Source organism: Lampetra fluviatilis, chromosome 23 (genome assembly GCF_964198595.1).
Source record: "Lampetra fluviatilis chromosome 23, kcLamFluv1.1, whole genome shotgun sequence".
Classification (NCBI taxonomy): Eukaryota; Metazoa; Chordata; class Hyperoartia; order Petromyzontiformes; family Petromyzontidae; genus Lampetra; species Lampetra fluviatilis.
In genome coordinates, this window is record NC_136297.1 from 1,745,265 (window position 1) to 1,769,313 (window position 24,049).

A 24,049-nucleotide genomic window follows, 5' to 3' on the forward strand; every position below is an offset into this window, starting at 1 on the left:
CACTTCACGTGACCTTTAAAGTGCACATAGCCTGGCACAAGAGCCGTTGTGACGTCGCCACCACATAATGGTGGCAAATGGCGGTTGTTGTTGCTGAGCACGTAGTGGTGGTGGTAGTGGTGGTGGTTAGTGTATTGTGCGACAAACCCAGCTACCTGAGTTTGATTCCTGGTCACGGCTAACATCAATGGTGCTCACTAACAGCATTTGCTCCATCAGTCTATCTGGCTGTGCGGAATGTCTTTGTCTTTGCCTGTGTGCAAGTGAGCGTGTGTGCGGTACGAACCTGGCGACCCGAGTTCCATTCCCGCTCACGGCCAACACCAGTGACGATTATTTGAACCGGTGCTGGTGGCAGTGTATAAACAACACCGCTTGGGAGACAAAGGCGGCCGGGCGTGGTGCTGGCCACCCACCCCCTCGTGTGCCATGCCGGCCTTCATAGGTGCTACTACTTGCTAACAGCACTTGCCCCAACAGTCTGTTAAGGCTACACGGGGGGGGGATCTTTTCCTTTGTGCACAGCCCCGACGTGCAAGCCTTCTTACAAATGGACCACCGCGGCAAGAAGCGCTCCCAGCCGGCTGCGCAGACCAACTCAAACCACAATCTGGTGAGTGTCCATCGTGCTCACGTGCGCTTGCGTGCAGGCTGCAAGCCACTGCACGCTGCCGTCCCACCTGGGAAGGGGGGACGGCGCTGGCTGCTTCGCGTGTGGTTGGTTACTAGGCGACGTCAGGTGCGAAAGATGGATATTCGTGGATGACGCAGGGGCGAGGGCGATGATAACACTGGTCAACACACTTTTTCTGGCATAAGGTATTCCAACGGTTTTACGGTAATTTTGGGGTGCTGATTCCAAATCTGGCATCAGTTTTTGTCTATCACATCAGGTTTTTGAGATGTAAAATATTGCATTTTCAATAAAAACTGCAGAAGAAAAATATTAAATAAATGTGGATATCTACATAAGCTGATATTATAAACACACTATCCAAAAAATACAGCACCATATTTTAACACTAAAGCAGTCACTGACTCGCAACAACTTGTAATCATAAGTGACAGAGTTAATTTCGGGTAAAATCAATGAAAATGGGGAATGCCGATAGCATAAAAATGAGATGTGATAGAGCAAATCTGAGATCAGATTTGGAACCAGCACCCTGAAATTAGTCTAAAACAGCTGCAAAAGGCCAGGCCAGAAAAAAATGTTTTTTTTGTTGACCAGTGTTATGATGTATGCGCCGCGGTGGTGAGATGTTAACTCTCTCTCCTGGTATGCAGAAGGTTGTCGGTTCGATCTTGATCCTGATGATGCCTTTATATTTGGAGTTTGCATGTGTCTCTCCCCATGGTCACGTGGATATTTCTTCAGGTCCTCTGGTTTTTCCCTCTACATTTAGAAACATGCGTTTAGAGTATGTGGCTGCTATTTCCACATCAAATGCCACTTCGTTGAACTGTCATTTGTGGCCGGATCACTTCTAAAAAAAGCTCAGTGGGCCTTACCTTGTAAAATAAAAAAGAGTTTAGTTTTTGTTTAAAATAAAAAAAATAGTGTAGTTTAGAGACCCATACCGGACGTCTTTAGGAGATAGTACAAAGTAAGATTTACTTTTTTATTTAATAAGCTACCCCTGGAGTTTGGTGCTTTATTCCTGTTGGCGTTGATTTTCTGTGGGCACGTGAGTTTCCTCCACACACATACGGTGATTAGTGGTGTCTGTAAGTCATGCACGTTTTCATTCTCATTCACGGCGACTGGAGCATAATAGACAATCGAACAGGCCTCATGCGGGGCAGTGTCCTGCGTTGTTTTCTTTGTCTAGTTTGGCCAAGGGCACGTTCGATATTTTAAGAGTCGCAGCACGAGCGTACGGCTTCAGCTCGTTTCCGTCCTCCCTCCCACCCACTCAAGGACATTAAATTGTTGATTCTCGGAGAAAGCTTTTATCAACATTTTAGTGCCTTTAAAGCACGTGCTTAACTAACCCTAACGCCTCCACCCAGCATGTGCACTGTACTCTCGTGATGCTGATGAAGTTAAATTAATTCCTCGTCGATTTTCCACCCTCTGCGTGAACCCTGCTGGATGACACTTCACTACACTTGTCACTGCAGGCGAGGCTGGACGGTTGGGCCAATGGGATGATTTGAAAGAGGTGGTCGACCGAATGTTTTTGTTTTAAGTCCCATCCTTCTGAGACGTGGTGCCCTACGTAGATCACACTTTTGTGGAATTCTGGCATTAGGCTGCATTGGCTGCATTGGCTGCATTGGCTGCATTGTCTGCATTGGCTGGGTCGCGTAGCCCACATGCCCAGCCATCGGATGCCCGAACAGTTTCTGTTTTTCTGGACAAGAGGCGGTTAAACACGGGCTAGGGAAGAGGTGGGCTGGTGTAGTGCAGGAGGACGTGGAGCTTAGTGGACATGCCGATAACCGGTACCAGCGGTGTCAGGATCGGCCTCTGTGGAGGAGGCTCGTGAAAGATGCTACTGGGCAGTTGGAGGCAGTCGCCCTCCAGCAACAACGGGAGGTGGAGGAGCGACGCTCACAATGAAAGGCGCGCCAGGCGGCTAAAACGCAGAAGGTTCACACAAGTGGGGTGCGTCCGCCAGTCATCGCAGTTAGGGAACCCACAACACCTGTCCTCCTTATCGCCCTTTCAAGTGAACCTTTGGTAGTTCACGGTGACATTAGAGTGCACACAGAGGTATGGCACCAACATGTTGCATAAGAATTTGTAGGAACGGCTGCTGTAGAAATTGAACAATATTTCTGGGAGTCAGAACAAGAAGCGTACGCGAATCGGGCCATCCCCCTCTGTGTGAGAAGAGTTTCATACGGAGCATTTTAAATCGGAGGTTTTACATCCATCGCTATCGTTTATTGTCAAGTAGCCTGTGGAGATAGAGGTGTTCATACGCGGCATTTAAACACAACCGATGGGATAACGGTACGCTCTCACTCAAGAACTGAAATCTAAATTCAGGAAAACGAACTTTGTCTCTACAGAGTGTTAGGAGCCAGGGTCACAGTGAACAGGTTTCGGTGACAGCCCATTTAGATGACCTCTAAACTTGTAAACATGCACTGCTCAGCACTGCCCGTACGTGTCTGGATATTTCCCTCCCACAAAGTGTGCCAGGTGTGCGTGGGGGGAAAAAAACCTGAATGACTTTTTTTCTTTTTTTTGCAGAATAATGACTCTGACACGATCAACCTCGGTCCGTCTGCAAACCCACAGTGAGTGTTTACCAGTTGGACAAAAATATAATGTGAACTCAACACGAACCCAATAAACGTGGACACCAACTGGCCAGCATGAAAACACTCAATCCAGTGGAACATTCACCCCGCTGACACAAACACTCACCACACTCACACAAACACTGACCACACTCACACAAACACTCACCACACTCACACAAACACTCAACACGCTCACACAAACACTCACCACGCTCACACAAACATTCACCACACTCACACAAACACTCACCACACAAACACTCACCACACTCACACAAACACTCACCACACTCACACAAACACTCACCACACTCACACAAACACTCACCACACTCACACAAACACTCACCACACTCACACAAACACTCACCACACTCACACAAACACTCACCACACTCATACAAACACTCACCACACTCACACAAACACTCACCACACTCACACAAACACTCACCACACTCACACAAACATTCACCACACTCACACAAACACTAAACACACTCACACAAACACTCACCACACTCACACAAACACTCACCACACTCACACAAACACTCACCACACTCACACAAACACTCACCACACTCACACAGACACTCACCACACTGACACAAACACTCACCACACAAACACTCACCACACTCACACAAACACTCACCACACTCACACAAACACTCACCACACTCACACAAACACTCACCACACTCACACAAACACTCACCACACTCACACAAACACTCACCACACTCACACAAACACTCGCCACACTCACACAAACACTCACGACACTCACACAAACACTCACCACACTCACACAAACACTCGCCACACTCACACAAACACTCGCCACACTCACACAAACACTCGCCACACTCACACAAACACTCACCACACTCACACAAACACTCACCACACTCACACAAACACTCACCACAATCACACAAACACTCACCACACTCGCACAAACACTCACCACACTCACACAAACACTCACCACACAAACACTCACCACACTCACACAAACACTCACCACACTCACACAAACACTCACCACACTCACACAAACACTCACCACACTCACACAAACACTCACCACACTCACACAAACACTCACCACACTCACACAAACACTCACCACACTCACACAAGCACTCACCATACTGACACAAACACTCACCACACTCACACAAACACTCACCACACTCACACAAACACTCACCACACTCACACAAACACTCACCACACTCACACAAACACTCACCACACTCACACAAACACTCACCACACTCACACAAACACTCACCACACTCACACAAACACTCACCACACTCGCACAAACACTCACCACACTCACACAAACACTCACCACACAAACACTCACCACACTCACACAAACACTCACCACACTCACACAAACACTCACCACACTCACACAAACACTCACCACACTCACACAAACACTCACCACACTCACACAAACACTCACCACACAAACACTCACCACACTCACACTAACACTCACCACACTCACACAAACACTCACCACACTCACACAAACACTAACCACACTCACACAAACACTCACCACACTCACACAAACACTCACCACACTCACACAAACACTCACCACACTCACACAAACACTCACCACACTCACACAGACACTCACCACACTCACACAAACACTCACCACACTCACACAAACACTCACCACACTCACACAAACACTCGCCACACTCACACAAACACTCACGACACTCACACAAACACTCACCACTCTCACACAAACACTCACCACACTCACACAAACACTCGCCACACTCACACAAACACTCGCCACACTCACACAAACACTCGCCACACTGACACAAACACTCACCACACTCACACAAACACTCACCACACTCACACAAACACTCACCACACTGACACAAACACTCACCACACTCGCACAAACACTCCCCACACTCGCACAAACACTCGCCACACTCACACATACACTCACAACACTCACACAAACACTGACCACACTCACACAAACACTCGCCACACTCACACAAACACTCGCCACACTCACACAAACACTCACCACACTCACACAAACACTGACCACACTCACACAAACACTCACCACACTCACACAAACACTCGCCACACAAACACTCACCACACTCACACAAACACTGACCACACTCACACAAACACTGACCACACTCACACAAACACTCACCACTCTCACATAAACACTCACCACACTCACACAAACACTCACCACACTCACACAAACACTCGCCACACTCACACAAACACTCGCCACACTCACACAAACACTCGCCACACTCACACAAACACTCGCCACACTCACACAAACACTCGCCACACTCACACAAACACTCGCCACACTCACACAAACACTCGCCACACTCACACAAACACTCGCCACACTCACACAAACACTCACCACACTCACACAAACACTCGCCACACTCACACAAACACTCGCCACACTCACACAAACACTCACCACACTCACACAAACACTCACCACACTCACATAAACACTCACCACACTCACACAAAGACTCACCACAATCACACAAACACTCACCACACACACACAAACACTCACCACACTCACACAAACACTCACCACACTCACACAAACACTCACCACTCTCACACAAACACTCACGACACTCACACAAACACTCGCCACACTCACACAAACACTCACCATACTCACACAAACACTCGCCACACTCACACAAACACTCACCACACTCACACAAACACTCACCACGCTGAACACTAAAGGCTTCTAGAGCTATGCACGTTGACATTTAGATTGAAAACTCGTTTATTGTTAAACTGATTTTGTATTTAATTTGTGGTCTTTCCCCGACACCTCCGATTAGCACGTTTGGCTACGTACGGTGCAAACGAAGTTCAACATACATAGACTCACACAGAGATTCGTAGACTCACATAGAGACCCACAGATTCACACAGAGACCCATTTCTTCTTAACTTATTTTTGTGTTCAGTTATCCTTCCCCCGCACCTGCGATTAGCACGCTTGGCTTTGTATGGTGCGAAATACGTTCCACACACTTACATACGACGAGAAAACACGGAGGCAACAGCCTTGTTGAACACAGCGGCCAGTTTTATTGGCGTGCCTTCTGACAAAGATGCTGATGCCCCTTGATTTGTTCACCTTGCAGAGCCAAAACCACGGACTTTGATTTCTTGAAAGTGATTGGGAAAGGCAGCTTTGGCAAGGTGAGTGCCACGTTTTGCGCGTCGCCGCTGTCAAGCATCGCAACAGGGACTCGAAAAGTGTGGGGATGCACCATTGGAACCTCATTTGCCAGAAGAAAAAATATGATCATTGTTTTTTTTACCCTTTCATCTGGCAACAAAATTGACACCAGATAAAAGGGTAAAAAAACAATTATCATATTTTTGACTGGCAAATGAGGTTCCAATGGTGTAAATGCTTACCCCGAGCTCTCATACTCTGATGGTGCATTGTCTTTGAGTTGTGCGCCTTTTGGCGTCATCTGGTCCAACCCATGTGAGACTAGGCTCTAAGGAAAGCTGTCTCGGGTGTGGACCAATCAACTTCAAGGACAGTGCACATTATCAGAGTTATGTCTTTTGTTTGTATTATGACTGCAGGTATTGTGGTCTATGCAAACATGACTCCTCGTAAAAAAGGTGTCAATTTTGTTGCCAGATATGTGGGGATGCATTCAACTCCCACGCGAGCCGTCTCAGACTCATGGAGTCAGGAGTGAAGTTAAACGAGCTGCTAATCAGTGTCCATCCAATAGAGAATTATCGCCTCACCTAGGAAAAAGGCTTCTTTGACTCGGGGCAATTCGCCGCCGTATTCACGTCAGTCTTGCGCCGTGTCCGGCCGTCGTTTCTCTCTCGTTGAGTTGTCGTGTTGCCACGTCGTGCGCCGTGTATGTCACTTCTTTCTCAAGCAACCCTCATCAGCTGAGACGAACACAGCACGAGGACAGAATGAGGAACTGCTGCGTTCGTCTCACCTGATGACGGTTGCTTGTGTTGCGATCGAAACGTCGTGACTGTTAATTTTCTTACCCACGTGACTTTACCGAAAGAAGCAAAGAGTACGGATTCGTGCAGTCACGAAAGCTTCAAATCAAGATGGTTTCACTTTTGCCTCACGCGGTTGCGTTGTCATTCAGGTGCTGCTCGCAAAACACAAAACCGATGGGAAATTTTACGCGGTTAAAGTCCTGCAGAAGTCGGCCATCCTCAAGCGCAGAGAGGTGAGAGCACGCGCACGCGCACATACAAAGATACCCCATATAGCCTTAACAGACTGTAGGGGCAAGTGCTGTTAGTGAGCACCTGTGAAGGCCGCAACGGTACACGACGGGGTGGGTGGCCAGCACCACGCCCGGCCGCCTTTGTCTCCCCAGTGGCAATGTTTACACACCGCACCAGGTACTCATTGGAGGCTGAGTAGACCTACGGGAGGCCCGGGACCGGTTCAGATAATCGTCACTGGTGTTGGCCGTGAGCGCACATACACACACGCACACACACACACGCGCACACGCACACACACGCACACACGCACTCACACACACGCACAAACACACACCCACACATACACACACGCACACACACACACGCGCACACACACACACACGCGCACACGCACACACACACACACGCACACACGCACTCACACACACGCACACACACACCCACACACACGCACGCACCCACACACACACACGCGCACGCACACACGCACACGCCCACACGCACACACACACGCGCACACACACACACACGCACTCACACACACGCACACGCACACACGCGCACACGCACACACACACGCGCACACGCACACACACGCACACACGCACACACACACACCCAACAACAACAACAACAACAACCGCCATTCGCCACTAAGTGGCGGTGACGTCACCACGACGCTTGTGCCAGGCCATGTGCACCTTGAGGCCACGTGACGTGTCGAACGCCCGCTGGCAGGAGGTCACGGGGCAGACCCAGGTGCCACGGGTCGACTGACCGAGATGACCGAGATGACTGGCTGATGCACCACCTGTGCCCCCTACTGTACCAACTTGCTGTGCTTTAGCCACCCGGCGCTCCGCTCGTTGTTGTGAGCGTCGCTCCTCCGCCCTCCGTTGTTGTTGGAGGGCGACTGCCTCCAACTGCCCAGTAGCGTCCTTCACGAGCCTCCTCCACAGAGGCCGATCTTGACACCGCTGGTACCAGTTATCGGCAAGTCCACTCAGCTCCACGTCCTCCTGTACCACATCACTCCATCTCTTCTCTAGCCCGTGCCGCGCCCGTTTAGCCCCCTCGATCCGGCCGAACAAAAGCTGTTTAGGCATGCGGTGGCTGGGCATGCGGGCTACATGACCCAGCCAATGCAGCCTTGCCTGCCGGAGGAGCTCACTGATGGGACTTTGCCCAGATCTTTCAAGGACTTGTGAGCTCCTCACACAATCCAGCCTGGTTAAACCCAGGATGGATCGTAGGCAGGCCAGCCTAAATGTTTCCAACCGGCGAAGATGCTCCACTAGGGGGGTCCACGTTTCGCAAGCGTAGAGAAGGGAGGGAATGACCGTGGCCGAGAAGACCTGAAGCTTCGTGCGGAGCGACAGACCAGGTAGCTTCCACACAGCGTTACGCAACTGATGAAAAGATATTGCCGCTCGACTGATTCGGAGTGAGACCTCTGCTGATAAACTGGAGCCGGTCATAAGCACACTGCCCAGGTATGGGAAACTCTCCACTCTCTCCACAACTGCCCCATCACCAATTGGGAGTTGTGGGGGTGGAGTGTCCGATGGTACAAAATACCCAGGCAGGTGCTTAGTTTTGGTGGGGCTGATGGTAAGGCCCCACCTCTTAGTGGCACGCTCCAGTCTCAGCAGCAGCGTCTCCAACTCCTATTCTGAATGAGCAGCTATTACCAAATCATCGGCATACATAACGTGGTTGACCAATAGGGAGCCGTCCCTTGATCGCACCCGGGCGTCGATCAGCCTCCCATTATATCTGTACCAAATGGAAATTCCCCCGGTACAGCTATTGAAGGCTTCACGAACTACGCAGTCGAAATAGATGTTAAATAATGTGGGAGCCAGAGGACATCCCTGTCGCACCCCAAGGTGTACAGGGAAAGGCTCCGACTCCCGGCCACGTAGTTTTACCCGGGCCCGCTCACCATCATGAAGGTCCTTAATGATCGTGAGCAGAGGGTCAGGGACTCCGAAAGCACGAAGAACAACCCAGAGCCCAGTCCTACTGATGGTATCATAGGCCTTGACCAGGTCAATAAAGCAGAGATGTAGGTCTTTTTGGAATTCCCTACACCTCTGCTGTAGCAGACGGACAGAAAATATGGCATCTGTGCAGGACCGCCCTTTCCTGAAACCGCATTGGGGCTCCGCAAGCCTCTCCTCAGCGTGCCTAGCAAGGCGATGTTGAATAATCCTTGCCAGGACCTTACCCGGCACACTGAGGAGTGAGATGCCCCTGTAGTTGTTACAGTCGGTACGGTCCCCCTTCTTAAAGAGGGGGACCACCAGGGCATCCTTCCAGTCCTGCGGAACCCGTCCAGTGGTCCAGACTGTTGTTATGATGTCATATAGGGCAGTCTGTGCACAAACGCCACCCTCCCTCAGCATTTCGCTTGGGAGATCATCTCTGCCCGGTGCCTTCCCTGGTCTCAGACTCCGGATCGCCCTCAGTACTTCCTCAACAGCTGGTACCTCAGCCAGCCATTCACAGGGGGTGACCTCCTCCAATATTTGAGGCACCGCAGCCTCAGCAGGGTTATCCCCACTTTGTGCCATGATGTTTTCCTGGCTGAGAGATTTTCCCTCCCCCAGGACCTCACAGAAATGCTCAGCAAATCTGCAAACCTGTTCCTGGGGGTCGGAGATTGGATCACCGTTTTTTCCTCTAATGATGGTAATAGGTGTGGCGCTGCAGGTTACTTTTTTGATGGAGTTAAATAGTGATTTGTGATCGCGGGCCACTGAGGCAGACTCCATCTCCTCAGCAACCCGCGACCACCACCCATCCTTACAGTGCCTTACGGCTCTCCGAACCTCCGAGCGAAGGCTGCGGTAAACCTCCTCATTCTCTGACGTGGGATGCTGTAGGCGATGAGAGTGGGCCTGTCGCTTTTTCTCAATTAACCTGAACACCTCCTCTGTCAGCCAGGGTTTCTGGGGAGGTCTGGACCGCGTACCCAAAGCAGCCATTGCAGCTGCATGAGTCACAGTCTTAAACCTCGCCCATTTACCCTCGACATCAGGTGGAGTGGGGGACGATGCCAACCCCAGCTGCAAGCGATGATGAAATTCTCGCTTGCAACTTTCATCAGCTAACTGAGACCAGGCCACTTTTGGTTGGAATGGGATCCTGGGTGTACACCCACCACCGGAGTGGAAGAATGGCAGGCGCATCTTACAGATGACTAGTCGATGGTCAGAGGGCAGATCAGCTCCACGGTAGGTCCTGGTGTCAAGGACATGGGCTCGCATCCGCTGGTCCGTCACTATGTAGTCCAGCAGATGTTCTTGCTTGGACCCGGCATGTATCCATGATGTTGTGTGGATGCGCCGATGCCGGAAGAGCGTGTTGGTAATTACAAGCCCATGGGCTGCACAAAAATCTAGCAGCCTCCTACCGTTATTATTGAGCTGATCTGGCCCATGCCTTCCAATCACTCCAGACCAGGTGCCAGCATCATGACCAACTCGGGCATTGAAGTCACCCAACAAGATGACTCTGTCCCGAGTGGCCACTTTAGCCAGCACCTGTGACAGGAGGTCATAGAAAGCGTCTGACTCATCGGCTTTGCCTGCATCCCTCCACGAATGTTCGTCTTCGGTGGGGGCATAAGTAACCACGACCACCACTCCTCGCCTCTGATTGATGGGAAGGCGAGCCCAAAGTATCCTGGGGCTTACAGCTTCCCACACCTCACCGCCACGCTCCCACGCCCCCTTCATTCTTTTGTTCAGAAGAAGAGCCACACCCTGTTGTTTGGCAGTCTCCTGCCCCGAGTAGAGGACTGTCCACCCCTCATGGTGGCAGGATCCAGAACCGGTCCACCGGACCTCCTGAATGCCACAGAGATCCAGGCGGTACCGGTCCAGCTCCCGACAGAGGAGTGGCAGCCTCTCCTCCGCAGTGAGCGTTCGAACATTCCACGTGGCCATCCGCAATGGTTTTTCGTTGTTTCTGGAGGAGCCCCGAGGGTGAAAATTCAATCTCCTGGCTCCGCCAAATGGGGTTTGACCAGGAGACGTCATAAAAGCCTGACCCCCCGGGGCCTCCGGCACAAGCTTATTAGTTACAGGTTTATGTTTAATTCGTAGTTTAGTGGTGGTTAATTGAAGGTGGAGGGGTTACCAGCCCCTCGCACCCGTCCAGAGCCCCCGTTTAGCCACTGTGGTGGTCACAGACGCCATGAGGGGAGAGGCCAATGGGCATTGGACCTCCCCCCACAGCACTGCCCACGACAGTGTTGCCCGTCCGGCACCGCGAGGAGGTAGGAGGTTGTTTTGCCGGACCACACACACACACACACACTCGCACACACACACACACTCGCACACACACACACTCGCACGCACACACACACTCGCACACACACACACTCGCACACACACACACACTCGCACACACACACACTCGCACACACACACGCACAGTCGGTGTCGTTCACAACCCACGACCCCGTGCCCAACCACCGCGAGGTCGCCGCTGACGGTCTCCTCGACGCCTCGTGCCTTCGCAGCAAAAGCACATCATGGCGGAGCGCAACGTGCTGCTGAAGAACGTGAAGCATCCCTTCCTGGTGGGGCTACATTTCTCCTTTCAGACGGCCGACAAGCTCTACTTCATCCTCGACTACGTCAACGGTGGAGAGGTATGTGTGTGCGCTCGCGCGTCCACCCACCCGCTGGCTCGCTCACGCGTCACGCGCACAGATGCTGACGCTCACACACTCACGTTAGCGCACAACGCCGCCGCCTACCTGCGGGAATGAACCACTTGTGTGCAGTGTCGCATTACACGCACGCGCGCGCGCATTTGAGTGCCGTCAATTGCGCACACGAAGCACAAGCTCGCTCCCACACGTGTGCCCACCTGGAGCCCTCACTCACTCGCACAGCTGCAAGACACACGCTCGCCCTCGCGTTCGTGCCCTTTGTATACAAGCAATCGTTGTTGTCTCTATCCCCAGTTGTGTTCCGGTAAGTGCAATCGGTGTTGCGTCACGCACAGCAGTGCGGCCCTCCGTGCGAGAGAGCGGCCCACTGAAGTGGATTTCACAGAGCCACCCTTGGCATCCCTTCTTCAAGTGACTTCTGGTCCAAACGCCGAGTAGATGGGGTGGCGCTGCTCACTCGCATTGTGTATGAGAGCGAGGTTCTCATGCACAAATGATAACGTAATAACCCTGAGAGCCGGGTAATTGGTGACCGAACGGAGCGTGCGCCCGTGCTGTGACGTGACGGCTGCCCACCGCACGCTGCTCACCCAGGCGGGTGGAGATCACAACCGGGGTACCAGGGCTCAGGGAGACACCAGGGTTGTAGAGTTTATTGAAACATGCGGCTTGGACAGGTTTCCATTGCACTGTTAATCCGTGAATGTGCTGGTGTCAACCTCCTTTCATATCCTCTGTTATGTACCTGAATCCACACCTGTCAACCCCTTATCAGCGCCCCTACCTTATTACTGACTAATTCAGACCTTATTGGTCACCCCGTGCCCCTTATAAATCTCAAAGTTCATCCTACAAAGTCCCATCACGAGGGAAACACAAACAAATAGACAACATTTTTTGCTCGTATTGAAACGGCTGTACGCCGTATGGACCTGAAAACTCAATTTCCCTGTACGAGAATACGGGGCAAATCATATGGGTTGACAGGTATGTGAATTGTTTTGTTAAAACAAAAAATAGTAAAAAAAACATTACAACAGTGGTGTAGCAGGGGGGCTGGCACAACTCAAGATCCTGGGCTCTGGGCTCCATTCCAGGCACCTTGACCGAACCAGTTTGCACGTTGCAGGGAGGAGTTGGATGGTTTAAACCTTCTTATCAGGCTGCAAAACATCCAATCGGCTAAATTAACTTTCTCACTTTTCCCAAACTAGTTTACCATGCACTGTAGTGGAGCATCCCTGGGTAGTACATTTGCCAATAGCAATACAAACGCCGGCAACATTTGTTTAATCCGCCTCCAGGAATTTGCCCGCCAACACACATTCTTCCGATTAACATTGACCAGGCTAAGAGCAACAGGTCAATAGACTAAAACATGTTCATTTTTACGTGGCCAAATGGAAAGGAAGGTGATTTATGAATGAATCTAGTTCACCTCCGCTGGGTAAAGTTGACATACCTTTTGAAGTGATGTGGCACACATTCTTGCAAGGCCAACATTCTTTGACAGAAAGAGATGCCATTGGAAGTGGCTTTAGAAATAGATTCGCAGTTGTTGCCATCGTCGGAGTCATTGCGTGCCATGAGCCTGCTGACGATGGGAATTCTGCAACGTTCCTCTGCCTCAGGAAACGAATTTTACGTGGCACAGTCGGAACACAAATGGTAACAAAATCCAAACAGAATCACTGCAAGAAACAAACAGCATGGGCCCGTTTGTGCGTGGACATCTGCACGTGCATGCCTGGGCCCCTGTGGGAGTGGTGGCACACTGGTTAGCGCACTGCGATAACAATCCCCGTGGCCCGAGTTTGATTCCCGGCCAAGGCTCACATCATTGCCGAATGATACCTCGTGCTCCCCCACTTAGCTTGATATCAGTAGCTAGTGTGGTGGGAAAACAAGGAGCACTGGGGAAATAAAAGCAGCCAGGCATGGTGCAGGCCATGCAAGTCCCCTCATGTGCCATTTCAGCTTTAATAGGTGCTCACTAACAGCACTTGCCCCACCAGTCTGTTAAGGCTATAGGGGGATCTTTGTCTGTGGACTGTGTGTTCCTGAATGTCTCTATGACTGTGCGTGCGTCCACATGTCTGCTTGTGTGGGCCTAGGTGAGCAGTGGTGCAGCGGTTAGCGCACTGCGCTCACGGCCAACATTAGTGACGATTATCTGAACCGGTCCTGGGCATCTCCTAGGTCGACTTAGCCTCAAATGAGTACCCGGTGCAGTGTGTAAGCATCACCACTGGGGAGACAAAGGCGGCCAGGCGTCGTGCTTGCCACCCACCTCCTCGTGTGCCATCCCGGCCTTCAGACAGCACTTGCCCCAACAGTCTGTTATAGACATTATGGGTGACCTTTGTGCTTGTGTACCTGCATGACTATATAACTGTGTGTGCGTGTGTGTGAACCTGCTCGTGTCTGCGGCAACCAGCTGTTCCTGCACCTGCAGAGGGAGAGATGCTTCTCGGAGCAGCGGGCTCGCTTCTACGCAGCGGAGATCGCCAGCGCCATCGGCCACTTGCACTCCCTCAACATCGTCTACAGGTGCTTGCCGCGTGCACGCTGCTGCTGCTGCGCCGTGGACGTCCAGCGTGACTTGCAGGGTGGTTACATTGCAGCGGGCGAGTGCGACACCTGCAGTGGCGTCTTCTACGAGGGGCAGTAGCTAATGGTGCGGGGTGGGGGAGCGGCGTCACGGTGGTGGTCGGCACACCACGCTACTAAGCAGACAACCCTCTGAGTTTGATTCTGGGCCGCGTCTAACATCGGTCGCGAGTGATTTCTGAACCGATGCTGCCAAACATTTCACCAGCATCAGCCTCAATTAGTATGTGTGCCAATAATGGGCCAGAGTGAGACGAGCAAATCAAGGCATGTTGACAAGTGACGGGGTTACTACCAGAGGATTACTCGCTAAGTTAAGAGTATTCGCCCAGGCCACCGTTCGCAGGAAGCCTGGCCGTGGCCGTGCCTCCAGGGTGTCAAGAAAGCGCCGTCAGGCTTTGGGGCCGCTCTGTCTGCGGTCCGGCCTCCAGCCTCGCCTACTTGCGCCCATTGCACGGTGCCGGCTGAGACACGGAGGAATCCGCTCCCCGACAAAGAGGATGGACTGCAGCCTCAGAATGGTCATCTTGATGTATCCCGGAAAAATCCGATGAGCTATGAAGCTCTTTTTCACAGATGTCCAGTCGGGGAGCAGGGTTCGAAAATTACAACAAACAATACAAAAACACGCTAATAGTGCAAAGTAGAGTTAAGGCAAGCAAGTCACTAAACATAAATACGTAATTAAACTTCTATTTACAACGTAAAAAGTACACATTGCATGAGTACATACACTCCTTCCAATTTTTCAATACTAAATGGAATCTAGGGCAAGGTAGCAAAACAACAACACCAACAACAGTCGCAGAACACACCAAGACAACAACACACAGTAGTCGCCCCTCCCTACTCCGTACTGACCAGGGTGGTGAAGTACGGACCAACATTGCCCATGACCGGCATAGCAGTGGACTGACAAAGAGATGTAGATTATTCCGCTATGATTTACGTACGAATGACCCACACCTGGACTGCTGAAACATGAATTGTGCGCTGTTCGGAGGCCTGCCGCTGGCATGGAGGTGATGGAGACGCGAAAACGAACTGCACACAGACACAGAGATCACAGTAACACCACGCAAAGCTGATGAGAGAACTCCTGGCAACATTGACTTATACAGCGTGCAACTACTCTCAGATTAACCACACACACACACACACGTAACAATACAACATGCAAACCCAAACATAGAAAGAGAAAACTCTTTCTAGCAAGTGACAAAATAAATGCTGAAGCCTTGATGAATGTGCACCTTTGTTTTGACCGTTTCATGTTTTTATATTAAATAAATCGCATCTGACACCCTTGACTTCCGCAGAGACCTGAAGCCAGAGAACATCCTCCTCGACTCAAAGGTATGTTTTCAGTTTTTTTTATTTTATTATAAGAGAAGATGAGCAAGTGTTGAGAATGATCTATTAAATGGACAAATCGCTTCAGGACCAATTAAACTTCACTCGGACACATTGGATCATCGTCATTGCTATCCCATCCCTCCCAGGATTTGTTAAGGATGGGACAGAGCCTGCCAAAGGAATGTGCAATTTCCACTTTGAGCTGTGGAGCGCCATGGTGGTGAGATGTTAACTACCTCACCTGGTACACAGGAGGTTGTTCCATGTATATTTGGTGTTTGCATATTTTCCGTGGGTGCATGGATTTTTCTCCAGGTCCTCCGGTTTTCCCTGATATAAATATCCACGTGAAAAGCCACTTCATTGGGCTAATATTTGTGGCCAGACGCTTCTGAAAAAAGCTAAACAGCTCAGTCGTGGGCCTTACCTGTTAAAATTTTAATCGTAAAAATTGTTCGTGTATGTGGATAAGCACTACCCAGTGTCTCACAGTGGTGCGAGGCAGGACAGCAAACACGTTACAGACATATCCGCTACTCAACAAGCCGATAACTCATTGAGGCTTAAGAGCCTCGCTTTCAATGGGAACCCGGGCCACAAAGGCGACTGCGTGCGATGGAGGGATGACAGCTGCTTGACAACAAATGTCAGCAGATGTCCTTAAGCGTGACTCGTAAGCGCGGCTAACAAATTACCGAAAAACCCAAAACAGAACCTAGAATGCGAAGTAATAGTGACGTGCGGTGGAAGCTGACCAAGGGCAATTTCTATTTAGCAAACACACCCCCAGTTTCCTCATTGAGTGTTTCCATTGCGCGGTGAGGGCGCCACCATTCGCCGAGACTTTGCCGGGGCTGGGCCGTTGCGTCTAAATTGAAAATGTATTTATTTATCAACGGCTTTTTGGTGTCTAGTTTTACGTCCTTCCCCCGCACCTCCGATTAGCAGCGGCTGGTTGACTACGTACGGTGGTGTGAAAGAAGTTATACATACAGTCGATCATCAATTATTATTATCCGGCGCGAGATTATCCGGCTTCCAACATTATCCGGCGGTCCCGGGCCAATCAGGCGAATACTGCCAAAAACCGCTCCAAAGGTTGTACCAATCCTGTGATCGGCACTACGTGCATGTCAAAAAAGTAGTTGTGCTTGATTTCAGGGTCCAATTATGTATGCACACCCTATCATCAATCCGGTCTTCAAGATTTGAGTGGCAAGTACAGTACAGTGATTATTACAGTAACTTTTTACAGGAGGATATTTGTTCTCGTAAAAAATGTTACGTTTATTTATTTCACGTTGTAAACACGTTTAAAACACTAAAATAACGTATACACAACAACTAAAGACATAATGGTATTCAAGAATTTGCAAAGATAAGCTATTTTAAATAATAAGTAGTGATTACCTGGCATTTTTTTAAATCTCGCGCTCCCTTTACCCCCAAAGGGGCCGTCCATAAATGACGTCACGTACCTGGGGGGTGGGGGTCAGAAATTTGTGACGATGGGGGGGGGGGGTGAGAAATGTGACGTCACATGAAAATGCGCAACTTTAAATAAATATAGACAACACGTTCTACTTAATTAAATAGACTTTTTCATAAATGTTTTCTCCTACAACATCAGAGTGCAGCGCCACATTAAATACGCACTACAATGACAATAGTTTAAAGCAATTTGAAGCATGTTTTATTTTTCGGGGGGGGGGGGGTGGCAGAGCTTTGTGACGTCATATTTCAGGGGGGGGGTCTGACTTTGTGACGCCGTGTGACGAGGGGAGGGGGGGGTAAAAAAATCGTTCAAAATCGCGTGACGTCATTTATGGACGTCCCCAAAGCCGCCGGATCAATGATAATTGACTGTACCTCTGGTACCACAGCGCCGCGTGTCTGCTGGCCGGGATGATGCGTGCCTACGGTTGAGCTTCAGGCTCATGGCTCCGTGCTGTCTCCCTGTGCTGCTCAGGGCCACATCGTGCTCACGGACTTTGGGCTGTGCAAAGAGGGCATCGAGCCCAAGGACACCACCTCCACCTTCTGTGGCACCCCGGAGGTGAATGGCAGGGCCTCACCCCCCCCCCCCCCCCACTCTGTACAGTCTCCGTTGTTTCTCCTAGAACATTGCCTTCATGAAGAACAACGCGTTGTGTAAAATAAAAAAATCGCGTTTTAATAAATAATGTGGGGTAAAGCACAAATATAAATGTGTATTACTTTAGCATAAATACATGTTAATTTTGATTCATATTTACTTTTTTTCTGACTTTATGTGAACGAAAAGACACAAATTCGCCCGTTTTCTCATTGAAAATAGGTAAAATTCGAAATATCACTGTCCTGGTCACAAAAGCAAAATTTGTGGGGAATAATAGCCATTTTCTGTACTTTTGAGGCATAAGCAATTACGAAATAACACTTACTACCCAGGAACAAAATACAAAAATTGTTACACATTGTAATCGTCACTTGTGTTGTTGGCCGTGAGCGGGAATTGCACTCGGATCGCCGGATTCGTAGCGCAGTTCATGAACCACTGCACCACTGCTCCCCACGCACACAACACACTGAGCATCACACGCTGTGCCGTACCAGAATCAGATGTCCAGCAGGGGCGGGTCGGAAAGTTACAACGATACTAAAACCAACAGGAGTGCAAAGTGTAGGAGATGTAAGAAAGTCACTAAAAGTAAACAAATAAAAATAAAATCTATGAGTACAAATCGAAAAGGTTTATCAATTCCTGCCGATTTCTCAACAATATATGCAAGCTTGGGCAAGGCAGCAAAACAACAACAACAGTCCCAGACCACGGCAAGATAACAACACACCACAGCAGTAGTCGTCCCTTAATAAAACGGCACATTGACATTGACCCATCGATACTGCACTGGTAAGGATCAAAGTTCAAAATCACATTTGTAAATGTGGCTGTATCCAGCACCAATCTTCTGCTTCAGGAAAAACAAATTTTGAAGGAAGATATACGATGTTCAGGGAGGAAACAAAACTTTAGTGCTGTAACCACAAAGGCCTTGTCACCTGTTCCAATTCTCATTCTTTGGATAGTTAAAAGGCAATTGTATGGATGTCTTAGCTTTCTTTACATGCCAGATAAAACCATACGCCACACACCATGTACGACACCATTAGGGATGTGCTCCTGATTTTCAGATGAATATGAAAAGTTGGAAAAATCTGGCCCAGATATGAAGTTTTGCACGATCCATAAAATAAATATCGTGTCGATTTGACCCGAAGACCATTTTTCCGTCACCTGGCATCGGGTGAGGTCCACCGTTGTTAGCACGCAGACATGTTACACAAGTATACTGAATAAATCATCCAAAAATATCGGAAATTGTTCCTTAAAATCCGAATGCATCCCTCGGACACTGCACATCGGCAGTGGCATTTTCTGGCGCAGCGTGTGATTTATTTCTGGGCCTGGTGATGGTTGCAGTACCTCGCCCCGGAGGTCCTCCAGAAGCTGCCGTACGACCGCACGGTGGACTGGTGGTGCCTGGGCTCGGTGCTGTACGAGATGATCCATGGCCTGGTGAGAACTACCCGCACCGTTGCCCTCCGCACCCTCGCAACCTCAACCAGTTCGTCTTCTTGGTTCTTTCGGTAAAGTCACGTAGAAGGGAAGTAATAAAATAATACAAATAAAACATAATAAAATACAATTCTCACGACGTTTCGGCCACAACGCAAGCAGCCGTCCTCAGGTGAAGAACAGGCCTGTCGGAAAGACGCTGTCGTGAGAATTGTATTTTATTATGTTTTATTTTTATTATTTTATTATTTCCCTTCTACGTGACTTTACCGAAAGAACCAAGAAGATGAATCCCTGCAGTCACGAAAGCTTTAAATCGAAACTCAACCAGTTTGTTTAGGGGCACCACGGTGCCGAGATGTTAACTCCCTCGCCTGGTATGCCGGAGGTCGTGGGTTGGATCCCGACCCTGACGATGCCTGTTTATTTGGAGTTTGCGTGTTCTCTCCTTGGCCGCGTGGATTTTTCATCCGGGTCCTCCAGTTTTTCCCTCCACATTTAGAATGAACATCACGTGTTTAGAGTATTTGGCTGCTATGAATGATTTGTGGCCAGGTCGCTTCTGAAAAAGAGCTCGATGGGCCTTACCTGGTAGAATAAAAATCTTTTTAGTCTAGTTTTGTTTTATCGACAATTATGTAATGCATACAATGTCCATCATTGGCCCCGATAAATTATGATGCTTAATATCGGGTTTAATTGTCATTGGTTATTCCTGTGGGGGTCATGAAACCTATTGGGGAAGCCGAGTCAGGTGACATGGTGGCTCTGACTTCCTGGATCTCCTCCTAAAGATGCTTTACGCTTGCTCAAGCAAAACACTGCGCATCTCATGAATAGGCTTGATTGTCGAGGGAGAGCTGACACAATCAAAACCGGGCGGTGGAGGGTTTATCACTCAGATTCGGTGAGATCACCGCCTGGCCTAACCCAGCAATCACCGGTGTATCAACTACGTCCCGTGCACGCGAGTCGAGTCCTCACAATGCACAGGCGTCACTACAAACTTCGTGCTGGCCTCAGAGAGGCATTTTAGCACGTAGCGATGGCAGTGCTGAAAATGAATGATAATGAGGCTGATGATTACAGCACAGAAATCGGGTCGAGGCTCAAAAGAAAGCCATCCCTTGGTTTGGACCAATCAGTTTCAAGGACAATGCATATATGATCATAGTGTGTTTTTGTTTGCATTTTGACTGCAAGTATTGAGGTGAATGCAGACATGAATCCTTGTTAAAAGGTTTCAGTTTTGTTGCCAGAAAAAAGGGGAAAACCCCTATTATTATATTTTGGTACTGGCAAAAGAGGTCTAATTAAGCACAGAAATCATTCTGGTATCACATTTTATCCGCGCAATGAGTCCCTCAGAGCAAGGTTTGCATTTCCTGTACAATCACTGCAAGTGCTCAACGCAATGCTTTTTGTCATATCTGAATTGCATATTTATCATCTTCACATTTTCAGACATGTTGTGCTTTTGAATCAGTGGCCGTGATATTTAAAAGTCATTAAGTTTAAAGCCACTGGGAGTAATTGAATGTTATCTGTTTACGTAATCAAATATAATATCAAGCGGCCACACCATGTCAATAAAAACGTGTTGTTCACTTTATTCAAACATTACACCATTTTTTTTACATCTTTGTGTGCACCACTGGTGACGAGGCTGAAGCCATACAACCCTTGAGACAGGAGAACCCGGCTCCACCGCGGATGGGAGTGCAGAGTTTAGCACAGACTAGAGCCAGCCATCATAGTCCCCCTGAGTCACGAGAAGACTCGCCAAAGAGTTCCTTCTGTTTAACACCAAGCTCCTTATTCCTTGCCTGGTGCACTCTCTCTCTGTCTCTCACCACTGCTCATTATTCTCTTCTCCTCTCTGTCATACACGGGGGGGGGGGGGGGGGTCCCGATACACGTCGGGGTTAGGCACCGGAAAGTTGCGACGTTTCCAAAAATGACGTATAACGGGGACTTTTCCCCCATAGGGATACATGTTAATAGGTGGGGATAGGGACCGTACAATGCGTAAACATTGCCTTTGCAACGCAAAGTGGGGAAGTTTCTCCCATTAGAAGCAATGGAATAAGGTAGGGATAGGGACCGCAACTTGGGGAAATGTTGTGTTTCATACCTAGCAATCGCAATACATGCTGTACATGTACAGAAAAGCAGGTACTGTACATGCTATATTGTACAAGACGTACTGTACACAAACACACGCATTTATAACCAATTCTGAGTTCAAGAACCTTCAAACAGCATTGAGACTTGTCAAACAATCTTAAACGGCATTTAAAAAAATATTTTACCATAACCGCTAAAGCTACGTATCATACATGCATTGAACGTATCTTAACGTATCATATTGTCTTGTACTCACCAAGATTCTGTCCGTCGTCTGCGTACTTGAACGATGTTAGGTTGTTGATGGCTACATTAATTTAGTTATCGGAAGAGGAGGATGGCGATGATAAAGTGCAGTATCGTACCTCGTACGCTGCTGCGTTTGCCTGCCGCGCGAAATTTAAAATATTTTACAATTTTGTCGTATCGCTCTCACCATCGTAAGATCGAAATATCGTAAGTCGGGGACTATCTGTATATAGCGGGGACCTCCCTTGTACCACCCTTTTCTCCGCGTGCATAACTCCTCCGCCTACTTTCGGCCGCTCGCATCCCTCCGCTGCTTCTCTCCAAGTCCCAGACCCTTCGTCTAACGTCCCCTCCATCCCTGCCGTGCCCCCCCCCCCCTCCCCGTAGCCCCCATTCTATAGCCGCAACACTGCGGAGATGTACGACAGCATCCTGCACCGGCCGGTGCGCTTCCGACCGGGTCTGGCAGCGCCCGCCCGCGACGTCCTGGACCGTCTCCTGCACAAGGAGAAGCACCTGCGCCTGGGCGCCGTCGCAGACTTTGTACGTCCTGCTCACCAGCTCCTCGCCAGCGCCTACGCCTCACCACCATCTACACCTCACCAGCTACACCTCACCAGCATCTACACTTCACCAGCACCTACACCTCACCATCTACACCTCACCACCTACAACTCACCAGCTACACCTCACCACCACCTACACCTCACCAGCTCCTACACCTCACCATCTACACCTCACCACCTACACCTCACCACCTACACCTCACCATCTACACCTCACCACCTACACCTCACCATCTACACCTCACCACCTACACCTCACCATCTACACCTCACCATCTACGCCTCACCACCATCTACACCTCACCAGCATCTACACCTCACCATCTACACCTCACCATCTACACCTCACCAGCATCTACACCTCACCAGCACCTACACCTCACCATCTACACCTCACCATCTACACCTCACCAGCTCCTACACCTCACCACCATCTACACCTCACCACCACCCACACCTCACCAGCTACACCTCACCAGCTACACCTCACCAGCTCCTACACCTCACCACCACCTACACCTCACCAGCACCAACACCTCACCATCTACACCTCACCATCTACACCTCACCATCTACACCTCACCATCTACACCTCACCATCTACACCTCACCATCTACACCTCAGCAGCATCTACACCTCAACATCTACGCCTCACCATCTACACCTCGCCAATACATTATCACAACATCCTCCTCTCGCCATTACCATCTTTCTACCACATCCTTACTTCCACTTCACCACCACCACCTCCATTCATGACATCTACCGCTGCACCAACACCTCTTCTCATTAGATCCTCAATACCTCTTCCACATCATCACCACCACCACCGCCTAATCACCTGGGTATTCTTACCGACTATCCCGCCGTTTGCTGGCTCTGACGTTGCTGCTGCTGCGGCTTGCCTTCAATGCCCATTCTCTCTCTCTCTCGTTTTCTTTGTCGATGCAGCTGGAGATCAAGAACCACGCGTTTTTCTCCTCCATCAACTGGGACGACCTCTACGCCAGGCGCATCACGCCCCCCTACAATCCGGACGTGGTATGTGTCCCAGCACAAGCGAGCGAGAAAAACGTCAGGCTAGCCGTTTTTTTTTATCGAGCCGGACCAGGTCTCGGGCTGAATAAGAGAACAACTCCATGCGTGTGGAAGCTGTCGCTGCCCCCTCCCCAACTGTGCCCACCGTGGTCCACAGAATATTTACAGCTCTAGATTTGAAGTTTTTGTGACTGCAAGGATTCATACTCTTGGTTTTCTCGGTAAAAATTTAATTAAAAAACAACTAAATTAAATCACGACGTTTCGGAGGCAACACAAGCTTCCGT

The 24,049-nt window shown here is 49.7% G+C and overlaps 1 protein-coding gene across 6 annotated transcripts in view; it reads left to right on the top strand.

Annotated features, from left to right (window-relative positions):
* The window catches only part of LOC144940607 (serine/threonine-protein kinase Sgk1-like), a 42,566-nt gene that overhangs the window by 12,617 nt on the left and 5,900 nt on the right, over window positions 1-24,049 (top strand). For all 6 annotated transcript variants that reach the window (XM_078866853.1, XM_078866851.1, XM_078866850.1 and 3 more), the window contains 11 exons: window positions 526-613; window positions 3,206-3,252; window positions 6,483-6,540; window positions 7,479-7,562; window positions 12,101-12,232; window positions 14,694-14,806; window positions 16,186-16,222; window positions 18,192-18,278; window positions 19,686-19,781; window positions 22,545-22,700; window positions 23,676-23,765. In XM_078866853.1, the coding sequence (XP_078722979.1) occupies window positions 551-613; window positions 3,206-3,252; window positions 6,483-6,540; window positions 7,479-7,562; window positions 12,101-12,232; window positions 14,694-14,806; window positions 16,186-16,222; window positions 18,192-18,278; window positions 19,686-19,781; window positions 22,545-22,700; window positions 23,676-23,765 (963 nt within the window). In that variant the 5' untranslated portion in view covers window positions 526-550. The remainder of the gene's footprint in view (window positions 1-525; window positions 614-3,205; window positions 3,253-6,482; window positions 6,541-7,478; window positions 7,563-12,100; window positions 12,233-14,693; window positions 14,807-16,185; window positions 16,223-18,191; window positions 18,279-19,685; window positions 19,782-22,544; window positions 22,701-23,675; window positions 23,766-24,049) is intronic.